General features: G+C 65.9%; 1 protein-coding gene across 1 annotated transcript in view; it reads right to left on the bottom strand.

Moving 5' to 3' along the window:
- Positions 1–4,832: 4,832 nt before the first annotated feature.
- PLXNA1 (plexin A1) overlaps positions 4,833–11,093 on the bottom strand; it is a 49,475-nt gene continuing 43,214 nt past the window's right edge. The window contains exons 28-32 of the mRNA XM_070050002.1: positions 10,860–11,050; positions 10,577–10,746; positions 9,833–10,045; positions 9,596–9,746; positions 4,833–6,373 (exon numbers count right to left, since the gene is read on the bottom strand). Of these exons, the coding sequence (XP_069906103.1) occupies positions 6,278–6,373; positions 9,596–9,746; positions 9,833–10,045; positions 10,577–10,746; positions 10,860–11,050 (821 nt within the window). The 3' untranslated portion in view covers positions 4,833–6,277. The remainder of the gene's footprint in view (positions 6,374–9,595; positions 9,747–9,832; positions 10,046–10,576; positions 10,747–10,859; positions 11,051–11,093) is intronic.

The following is an 11,093-nucleotide window of genomic DNA, read 5'->3' as shown; positions in this document are numbered from 1 at the left end:
TGCTAAGACTTCTCCAATCTCTTACCTGCTGGGGACCGTGGCAGCTCTGGGTGCAAGTGCCAGGGGCCCAGGCACAGTGTCCAGGGCTGCAGACCACCAGTGGCTCCCATCAGTGAATGTGACCTTGAAAACTGTTGCAAACGAGCCCCTGCTTTGATGAAGGCAGCGAGGAGTCCGGTCAGCTTGTGAGTCCCGGTGGAGATGTGGGCCAGAGGCTGCGACCATGGCACTTCCTGACATCACCCCATGCCCTGGTTCTGATCGCCAGCAGAGAGCACCCTGACCCAGCCGGGTGCCCAGGCTCCAAGGCGGGCCTAAAGGCAGGGAGGGGTCTTTGCCTCCCCCATATACTCTGGTCCTGCTGGGAGCTTGGTAGGAGCAAGAGGAGGCGGGAACTGGAAACACCTGGTGTGGGATACAGGCCCCACCCCCACCCTGCACTGCCTGGGAACTGTAAGCCCCACCCCCAAGACCCTTGTAAAGGCGCCTGGACTGAAACTCAGCTCGCTGTGCCGCGAAGGAGGTTCTATGCTGCAGGGGTCCACATGACGAGGCCCCGTCACCTGGACCCTGCACACCCGTCTCCCTCCTGCAGGGCCCGGCAGGGGCTGTTGGTTCAACGTGCTCTCCTCCTTCCCTCGGAGGCTGCTCCAAACCCCAGCAGCCCGCGCCAGGCCAGGGTTCCCGCCAGCACCGCCTGCACCTCCCCCCCAACGTGTGTTTCCAGAGGAATTTCTGGCTTGAAAACTATTTTGAAAATAAACTGTTCTGGTGAGAGCCAAGAGGACTTCTGGCTCTTTCCTGGGCTGAAAGCCGTCTGAGCAGGTGCCCCTCCTGGGCTCAGGCCCTGCAAATATGTGGAGAACGACAGGAATGTCCCACACCTGCCCTGCTGAGTTGGCAGAGGGACCAGTCCAAGGCACAGCCGGCCTCAGACGCCCAGGAGGTGCGGAGTGCCCCTGAGAGGTGCAGCGGGGCGCACAGCGCTCCACCTGTGGGAGAGGTTTGGAAGGCAGAGCCCGAGACACAGGGCAGGGGCTTGGAGAGGAAAGGGGATGCCCTGGGGTCGCAGGTGCCACCGGCAGACTCGTGCTCTCTGGGGCTGGTGGACGAGAACTTCCCGAGAGCCTTCTCTGGCCTGGCCTGAGTGGAGTGGTGGAGGAACGTGGAGCTGGCCCTGGGCAGGGCTTGCGTGCAGCCCTGGCTCAGCTGGGACGGAGGCCACACACAGCACAGTGTCCAGGGAGCCTGAGGGGGCAGCCTCGTGGGGCAGGAGCTTCGGGGGGTTCCACTTGGTCAGCACCTGCTGCTGGCCCCTCCCTGTCCCCCCAGTGCACTTTTGGCCGTTCCTGCTGCGTCCAGGATGCTTTTCCTCGGCTGTCACCGCGGCTGGCTCGCAGCACTGGCTCCTCGGGGCTCCAGCCCTCCGGCCCTCCCCTGTCCACCTGGCTGGGGTGGGCACTGGCTCGCAGCACTGCCCTCATGTGCTGTGAGTGTTTCTTCCCTGGCACCTGCACCCATCTGCACTTGCCTGGGCATGTGGGTATTATAATTATTATTGTAAAAAGATTTTACTTGGAAGGCAGAGTGACCGTAGAGGTAGAAAGGAGAAAGACCAGGGGTGGGGGTGGGGAGGAGAGGTAGGAAGAGAGAGAGAGAGTCTTCCATCTGCTGGTTCCCTCCCCAAGTGGTCGCAACTACCAGGGCTGAGCCAGGCCAAAACCAGGAGCCTGGAACTCCATCAGGGTCTCCCACGTGGAAGGCAGGGACCCTTGCACTCAGGCCATCTTCCACAACTTTCCTGGCAGGGAGCTGGATTGGAAGCGGAGCCTCTAGGACTTGAACCTGTGCTGTGCTGCTGGTGTCACAGGCAGCAGCTTAACCCACCCTGGTGTTGATGCAGCCTGGACTCTCATCCTCCTCCTGTCCCCGGGCTGCTTCGTCCTCTGCCCTGTGCGGTGCCTGCTCTGGAACCAGGTGAGACATTCGATTGATCGGTGCACAGCCGACCCAGCCCTGCAGACCCCGCCCCCACCCCCCCCAGGCTGTGCTCGGAGTATCGATAGCCGATGCTCTCGATGCCCTCGCCGAGCCGACGTGCACGGCAATCAGAAGGCGCCTGCCTCCCGCATAATTAGGCTTCATCACCTCGGCGCAGGGAGCGCTGATTGCCCCGAGACGGCCGCCTGATTTCGGGCTGGTGGGGCTGGAGCTCTCGGAGGCCTAACAAGGGTAATAGAGGCAGGGCTGATTGTGCCGGGAAGCTGAAGGGGACTGAGGCGTGAGAACGGGCAACGTCACACCCTAAACGGGATCGCGTTTGCTAAATTTGTTTCCGATGCAATTTCATGGTGATTACGCTGATTTCTTTTTGGTAATTGGGCCGGCGCCGAGCTCGACGCGCTGCAGCCCCGGCTGTCAGGAATGGGCCTGCTGGGAGCGCGAGCTACTGATGATGATTTATGGGCCACTGTCAGAGCCCTCGCAGGGACACAGTGCGGCAGGCGGGAGCACCGCCTGGGCCCTCTGGGGCTGCGACCCCTCCCGGTGCCTCCTGGCCTGCTTTCAGCCTGGCTCTGCTGCGTGTCACCACGTGACCCTGGGCATGCCTTGCTACACGGCTCGCGCGGGCACCCTTGCTTGCCACTTGGGGATAACCCCGACCCCTCTGGGTGGGGTCAGCCGGGATGCCTTGGCAGTGGCTGAAGGTCACCAGCCACGTCATTAGCCCTGGCCCGTACCGCCTGGGTGCGCCGGCAGACGCAGGAACACCGCGGCACACCTGTGCAGAATTGCGGCTCAGTGTGCTCTGAGCCGGGGGCGCCCGGGCCAGCCCTCTGGGGAGCATCTACAAAGCACCAGTGCTGGAGCCCCAGGCTCAGGCGAGGGCTGGGTTGTCCCCAGAGCCAGGGCACACAGTCTCTGCCTGGGGTGCTTCAGATCACTTGGGGTCCGGCCAGACAGAGGCGGCCAGGACTGCACCTCTCACACTGCGATCACTGCTGAGGCACTGAGCAGTCTCGGGGGCAGGGTCCCGGGGGCACCTCCTCAACTCCCCTGGGAGACACCGCACTTGCTCCCTTGCCTCCCGGCCACCAGGCCACCAGGCCCCAGCCCCACACACCTGCCAGCAAGAAAACCCAGAGCCAGGAGCTTTTAGCAAAAATGTTTAATCTCTCCTTAATGTGTGTGTTTATTTACAAGTACTAAATCTGAAGAACAGTAAAATAGGAAATAGCCGTATATTTACACATCTGCGGTCCGAGCGCCGGGCGGCTCCACGGCTTCCGCGAGAAGCCACGGCCAAGGTCAGCTCAGACCGTCCACGTGGTCGCTCTTCTTTTGGGTGGGGGCATTAAAGGACATTAAAGGACAGCTAATTGTGGGCTTCGTCTTAAAAATATCTTTCTCTCTAAATACATCTACTCTAGCTCATGTAGCACCAACGGCGGCAGCCGTCACGTCCGGAGCTGGGGCGGACCCAGGGTGGAGGCTCTCGGCAAGATCAACCGGAAGGGCGGGGCACACGTCTGGTCTGGGTTCCTGGGCCCCCCTCTCCCATAGCCCCCGGCCCCGCAGGCCCAGGGAGAGGCAGGCCTGGGGTCCAGCAGCCCTGGGCTGGGAGTGCAGGGCCAGCTTGAGGTATATCAAGAAGCCAGGCTCCCAGGCCCAGGAGGGAATCGGCCCGAGCACCCTTGAGCTCAGGTGTGGGGCAGGGAGAGCAACGCTGTGGGAAGCAGGTGGCCAGAGCAGGGTGGCGGCAGCAGTGTCTGGGCCAGCGGAGTGTCACTGTGGGGACTCTGGGACTGCAGGGGCAGGGCCTGGGAGCGCCTTCACCACCCATCCCTGCTCCACTGGGGGCCCTGCCTCCAGACCAGCGCCGGGGCTTGGAGTCACGGTCCCCACCGCAGGACACTGGGGAGTGACAGAGGGGCCCAGCTCTTAGGGCACTGCAGAGTCGGGAGGACCGTGGGAACTAGTGGTAAGGACAAGTCGGAGCCTAACTCCATGACCTGGGGCCCAGCGGGGACGCTCAGTCCTGCTGTCCTGGGTGCAGTGCGCTTAGAATCGGCTTGACCAACGCGTATGTAAACAGATACTGCTAAAGTGCTTGCGGCTGGACACCGTGGGCTCTGCGGCTGTCACTCCAGATGGGCACGCCCTCCTGCCGCTGCCCGTCCCCAAGACCAACTGGACCACGCGAGTGGACAGGGCAGCCTGGTGGGCCCAGCTCTCTGTTGGGGCCAGGAGGAGGCCTACAGACGGGCAGCAGTTGGAGGTGGATTCTGGCAAAGGCGGCAGAGAGGATGCGGAGCCCCTGCCGGGCCAGGAAGGACTGGAAGAACTGGGGGCTTCAATGTGAAGCCAGAGGCCAGGGAAGACTTCAGGGGCGACAGGCTCCCACCCAGGCATGGGCGGGCAGCAGCAGGAGAGACGGGGGTGGGGCCGGCTCAGGGGTGGGAACCCCGGCCAACACTGGGAGCGACCAAGTCATCACAAACGACACTGCCAGGTGCTGGCTCTGCCCCGGCCCTGCTGCAGCGCCGTGGGGCCGAGAGCTCCCTGAGTCAGAGTTCACCGATTTCACACCCATCCCCCCACCCCGCCCCCCAGCGCAGTGCAGGGGCTCCTTGTCTGACCTCCGCGGTGTCCACCTGTGCGGCGTCCACTCTGGCTCAGGCTGCCTGGGGAGGAAGGGACGCCAGGGCCGGCGGGGGGCAGGGCCCAGGGCACTGAGGCCGGGGCTGGCCGCAGTTAGCTGTCCCTTAACGTCCATGAGAATCCTTTAGTACCATCGAAAAAGTGAACTTGAAAAGGGGCCAGGCCGCTTGTTTGCTTTTACAAGTGACTGATTAATTAAAAAACATAAAAAAAGGGGTCTAACAACCTCTACTATTCAACACTTGCAGTTTTAAAAAGATCAACTCAGACTCAACGCTAGCACGATCATGCATAATCCACGGGCCCTGGGCACCCTGGCAGCGCTGGGGGGTGCGGCAGGAGCCGACCCCACGGTTGTGGGCCGCGGGTCGACGTCCCCCGGGCCCTCTGGTAGCGCGTTCCCGCCGCCTGCTTCTCCGTATGCTGAATCTTATTTAAAATTCCTTCTCCTTCAGTCACTTGTACAGCACCCCACTGGGGCTGGAGACCGAGGCCAGAGCCACACTTATATGCACACACACATATATATATATGTACAGGTGTGTTTCTATTAAAAACGTGTTCTCTCTCGCTCGGGAGGGCAAGGGGACAGCCGCCCGTCGCTCGCGGCCCCAAAGGTCCAGGCCGGGGGTGGCTGCGGGGGCCCGGTCACAGCCCCACCACCCAGCCTGCAGCCCAATCGCTTGTTCCCCTTTGCAAAGAACACCAGTCCCCAGCCGTCTCTGCTCTGGGGGGGCCGGGACGCTGCTGAGATGCCAAACTGGAAGCCACTGGGGGGATGCTGGGGTCAGGGGAGACGGGCAGGGGTGGTGGTGGCCGGGGCTGCCCGCATCAGCTCCGTGGTGGGCAGAGCTTGGCCCACCCTTGCGGGCAGCTGCCGAGAGCCGTGCGTGGAGGGAGAATAAATAACAGACGCGTGCTCTGTGACCCGGAGCCCCAGCCCACTGGGCTCCAACAGGCACAGCCCTGAGGACAGAGAGGAGCTGCCTGGTCCGTCGGGAGTCCCTCGGGAGCTGTGGGCAGTGCCGTCCGCCGCCCCTCCATAGGAGGGGTGGGGCCTCTCTCCGGTGGCCTTGGCCGCGCAGAGCACGCGGTGAATCTGAGGATGGCGGTGCGGCGAGCGTGAGGATGCTGGACGGGGAAGATGGGCGGCGCTCGGCCCGGCCTCCGCTTCGTCTCGGACGGCCCTGGTCCTCCTGCCTCTCCCTCCGGCCGCCAGCCTGCGCCTCGGGCTCCGTGGATGCGCAGCTCGGGAAGCTGGGAACTGCGCCCCGGCTCCTCGTCCTGGCCTCAACGACACTGACCAGGCTGGCTGCCCCTCGCTCTGGAGGGGCCCAGCCTCACCCCTCTGCTCCTCAGAGGCTGCCCCATTCTCCCATGAAGGCCACCAGGCCACAGCAAAGGTCCTGGGCCAGTCTGGGCACAGAGCGGTGCAGCAGGCACCATCGCATCCACGCCAACAGAAACCCGGACCCCCGCCGGGTGGGAGGGGAAGGGAAGGCCCAGAGGACGCTGGACCTCACGCCCGGCCCCGAGCGCCGCCCGGGCACTCTGCACAGCTGGGGCGGGGCTGCCCTCTGGCTCCACCTCCCACTGGGCGGTCACCGGCCGGGGCTCAGCTGCTCAGGGCCATCGTGTCCACCACCTGCTCCAGCTTGCTCCGCAGCCGCTGCCGCCGGGCCTGCTCATCCTTCTCCAGGGCAGCCAGGATCTGCAGGGCCGGGGAGGGGGCGCCGTGAGCCAGGCCTGCTGCCCACTTGCGCGGACGGGTCACAGCCTCCGCATGGCTCACGGGGCCCTGCGAGGGGGGCCCACCCCATGCGCTGCCTATGGCCTGTGGGGACTGTGGCGCAGATGCCCAGGGCTGACTCCTTCTGTTTCCAGCTCAGCAACTTGAGTTTTGAGGCCAAGGCCCCAGGAATTTGGGCCAGGATCATCCTGGGTCATTTCCCCCACCCAGCCCCCACGCCTGTGGGCTTAGGTTCCTTGGCCCCTCTGTCCACAGCAGTCCCCCTGCCCCACCCCGCCCATCTCCCCTCTGCCCACGGCAGGCCACCTCTCCCACCCCTCACCCTCCCCAGCATTTCTGTGCCCCTTGATAGTCCCCCAGATGACCTCACTCCCCTGCCCACTCCCACCAAGCCCTGGGCCGTGGCTTTTACCCCACCCCTCTGACCCACTGCCGTCAGCCACCCCACTGCTCCTCCTTCCTGTTCCAGGGCACCTGCCCAGGGACCCAGCTCCTTCCTTGGCCTCTGCTCTGTGCTCTGGCCCTGCCTGCCCGCTGCCTCTCGCCTCAGCTGTCCACAGGCATGCGTCGCTGGCACCCAGGCCTCCACGAGAGGGCAAAGCTGGGCTCCTGACCCCAGGCCTGTGACCCTGGCGGCTTGCCCCACCTCCAGTCAGGGGCAAGTGCGTCCTCTGCACGCACACCCAGAACCCACAGTCAGCCCCCGCTTCCCCCCCGCCCACCCAGAGCCCACAGTCAACCCCCACTTCCCCCCCTGCACACCCAGAGCCCACAGTCAGCCCCGCTTCCCCCCTACACACCCAGAGCCCACAGTCAGCCCCGCTTCCCCCCCCACATACCCAGCCCCCGCTCCCCCCTGCACACCCAGAGCCCACAGTCAGCCCCCGCTTCCCCCCCCGCACACCCAGAGCCCACAGTCAGCCCCCACTTCCCCCCCTGCACACCCAGAGCTCAGTCAGCCCCGCTTCCCCCCCACACACCCAGAGCTCACAGTCAGTCCCGCTTCCCCCCCACATACCCAGAGCCCACAGTCAGCCCCGCTTCCCCCCCACACATACCCAGCCCCCGCTTCCCCCCCCCGCACACCCAGAGCCCACAGTCAGCCCCCACTTCCCCCCCTGCACACCCAGAGCTCAGTCAGCCCCGCTTCCCCCCCACACACCCAGAGCTCACAGTCAGTCCCGCTTCCCCCCCACATACCCAGAGCCCACAGTCAGCCCCGCTTCCCCCCCACACATACCCAGCCCCCGCTTCCCCCCCGCACACCCAGAGCCCACAGTCAGCCCCCGCTTCCCTCCCTGCACACCCAGAGCCCACAGTCAGCCCCCGCTTCCCCCCCTGCACACCCAGAGCTCAGTCAGCCCCGCTTCCCCCCCACACACCCAGAGCTCACAGTCAGTCCCGCTTCCCCCCCACATACCCAGAGCCCACAGTCAGCCCCGCTTCCCCCCCACACATACCCAGCCCCCGCTTCCCCCCCCGCACACCCAGAGCCCACAGTCAGCCCCCACTTCCCCCCCTGCACACCCAGAGCTCAGTCAGCCCCGCTTCCCCCCCACACACCCAGAGCTCACAGTCAGTCCCGCTTCCCCCCCACATACCCAGAGCCCACAGTCAGCCCCGCTTCCCCCCCACACATACCCAGCCCCCGCTTCCCCCCCCGCACACCCAGAGCCCACAGTCAGCCCCCGCTTCCCTCCCTGCACACCCAGAGCCCACAGTCAGCCCCCGCTTCCCCCCCTGCACACCCAGAGCTCAGTCAGCCCCGCTTCCCCCCCACACACCCAGAGCTCACAGTCAGTCCCGCTTCCCCCCCACATACCCAGAGCCCACAGTCAGCCCCGCTTCCCCCCCACACATACCCAGCCCCCGCTTCCCCCCCCGCACACCCAGAGCCCACAGTCAGCCCCCGCTTCCCCCCTGCACACCCAGAGCTCAGTCAGCCCCGCTTCCCCCCCACACACCCAGAGCCCACAGTCAGCCCCCACTTCCCCCCCGCATACCCAGAGCCCACAGTCAGCCCCCGCTTCCCCCCTGCACATCCAGAACCCACAGTCAGCCCCCGCTTCCCCCCTGCACACCCAGAACCCACAGTCAGCCCCCGCTTCCCCTCCCCGCACACCCAGAGCCCACAGTCAGCCCCCGCTTCCCCCCTGCACACCCAGAACCCACAGTCAGCCCCCGCTTCCCCCCCCCACACCCAGAGCCCACAGTCAGCCCCCGCACACCCAGAGCCCACAGTCAGTCCCCGCTTCCCTCCCTGCACACCCAGAGCCCAGTCAGCCCCGCTTCCCTCCCTGCACACCCAGAGCCCACAGTCAGCCCCCGCTTCCCCCCCCTGCACACCCAGAACCCACAGTCAGCCCCCGCTTCCCCCCGCACACCCAGAGCCCAGTCAGCCCCCGCTTCCCTCCCTGCACACCCAGAGCCCACAGTCAGCCCCCGCTTCCCCCCCTGCACACCCAGAACCCACAGTCAGCCCCCGCTCCCCCCCTGCACACCCAGAGCCCAGTCAGCCCCCGCTCCCCCCCCCACATCCAGAACCCACAGTCAGCCCCGCTTCCCCCACACACACCCAGAGCCCACAGTCAGCCCAGCTTTCTTGTTGTGACCTCCCACACCCCCGTCTCACTGAGGGAAGCCGCCCGCAGCCTGCACCCTCCTCCCCAGGACGGCCCTGCTGCAGCCCTGGGCACCTTGGCACTGGCCACACCCATCCTGCCCCCAAGGATCAGGATCACGCAGCCTGTCACAGTTGAGCAGGACTGAGCCCTCCCTGCTGCACACGCACGCAGTCCCAGCTCTGTGTGCCCAGCCCCGGGGACGTCCACCCAGGTCAATGACCCTGTAACAGGTCCCTCAGGGGACAGTCACAACCCCACCCTGATCGCCACTGTGCAAAAAACAGTCCCCTCACCCCACCCTAAGCAAGACCGCCCTGGTCACCGTGGGCCCAGCCAGCTGCCCAGCCCGGCAGGCTCCCCTCCCTGCCCCAGGACCTAGGCGGCCGTCAGCTGCACAGGACCAAGGGCAGGGACCCAGGCGGCCTTGAGATGCCTGCTGGGGTGGGGGTGGGGGGCAGCAAGGGCTGGCTCGGGGCTGACCAGGGAGCAGGCAGGGCGGGGGCTCCGGCGGAGGCCAGGGACCCCTCTGTCGCTGCACACGGCGACTGGCCATGCCCACCTCGTCCTTGTACTTGGTGATGTAGGAGTAGATCTCGTGCAAGGCGCTCATGCTGTTGAACTGGCTCAGGTGCAGCCGGGACTGCTCGGCCAGGTAGGCGCTCATGTCCTGGTCGCTGATGGCGGGCATCTTGGCGATGTCGGCGTAGTACCTGTCGGCGGGCGGCCAGGGGTGGGTGTGAGCGGGAGCCCAGGCCTCCTGGCCGCCCGTCCCCTCTCCTCGCCTCTGGCCACCCACCTCTCCACCCAGCTCTTGTAGTTGGGGATGTCCTTGGCGTAGAGCAGCTTGTTGGAGGGCGAGTCCTTGCCCAGCTTGTGCTCCGACGTGGAGCAGGAGTCCATGAAGGTCTGGGCCACCACCGACAGGCAGGCGTCCGTGATGCTGTTCTTGTGGATGTCGAACACGAACTGCGGGTTCTTGATCACGTTCACCCAGAAGCGCAGCGGCAGGCTGCAGGCGAGCGGACCAGGCACACGGTCAGCCGGCTCCCCTTCCGCACAGCCCCCTCCCCACCGGGCCAGGCCTGGCAGAGCCGCAGCTGCGACCCGTGTGGCTGTGCACCGCGGCCTTGGCAATGACACGGCTCTGTGCCCGGGAGCTGTCTCCGGCCCGGCCTCAGCTGCAAGCCCTCACTCCAGGGAGTACCCGGAGCCTGCACTGGGCCTTTGTCACTGCCATCAGCCCCTTCTCGCATATGGCGGCCCACACGGGCATGTCTCCGCACAGCATGCAGGATCAGGACCTGCCCCCCCCCCCCCATGCACACAGCTCCCACGGCCCTGGGGGCCTCCTGAAGGTGGAGGGAGGAGGATGTGTGCAAACCCAGGGTCAGGGAGGCAGTGGGATGGACAAATGGTGACGGCCCCACCACAGCCTGCAGGAGCTCAGCCCCAGACCCGGGCCGCCTGGCTCGGGCTCCTGGCGCCCCCGGCCGCGCCTGCCCTCGGCAGGACGCCCCGGAGCACCCCAGCGCGTGGTTACCAGTTGCTCTTCCACGTGTGCCGCACGTCGGCGTCGTGGATCTGGTGCTTGTCGGCCTGCTCGTCCAGGAAGTCGAACATGTACTTGATGGCCAGCGGCAGGGCCGAGCCCCGGTGCGCCGTGCTGAAGATGGTCTCAAACAGGTCGTCCACGAACTTCTGCAGCGTGCCCTGCGGGTGGCCGAGGACACGGAGCTGCACAGCCCTGCCAGGCTGCCCCTGCGAGCCGCCTGCTGCTTCTGAACTTGGCCGTCACCCCTGCACCCCCCAGGCAAGGGCCCCACCTTGGTGGCCAGCAGCCGCGTCAGGTAGATCTCCGAGACCATCTTGCTGCCCCGGTCGCCCTCGCGCTGGTCCAGGTGGTCGTGGTTCTTCACCAGGTGCCACAGCTTGGTGCCGCTCTCCAGGTCCGGTGTGATCATGGGCGTGCGCGAGCGCAGGCTGTCGGGGCTGCTGGCCGTGCGTAGCATGCTCTCTGCAGGCACCAGGCCGTCAGTGGGCAGGGCCCCTGTGCCCCC

The sequence above is a fragment of the Oryctolagus cuniculus genome, chromosome 10 (assembly GCF_964237555.1).
Source record: "Oryctolagus cuniculus chromosome 10, mOryCun1.1, whole genome shotgun sequence".
Classification (NCBI taxonomy): Eukaryota; Metazoa; Chordata; class Mammalia; order Lagomorpha; family Leporidae; genus Oryctolagus; species Oryctolagus cuniculus.
This window is presented reverse-complemented; position numbering and strand designations above follow the sequence as displayed.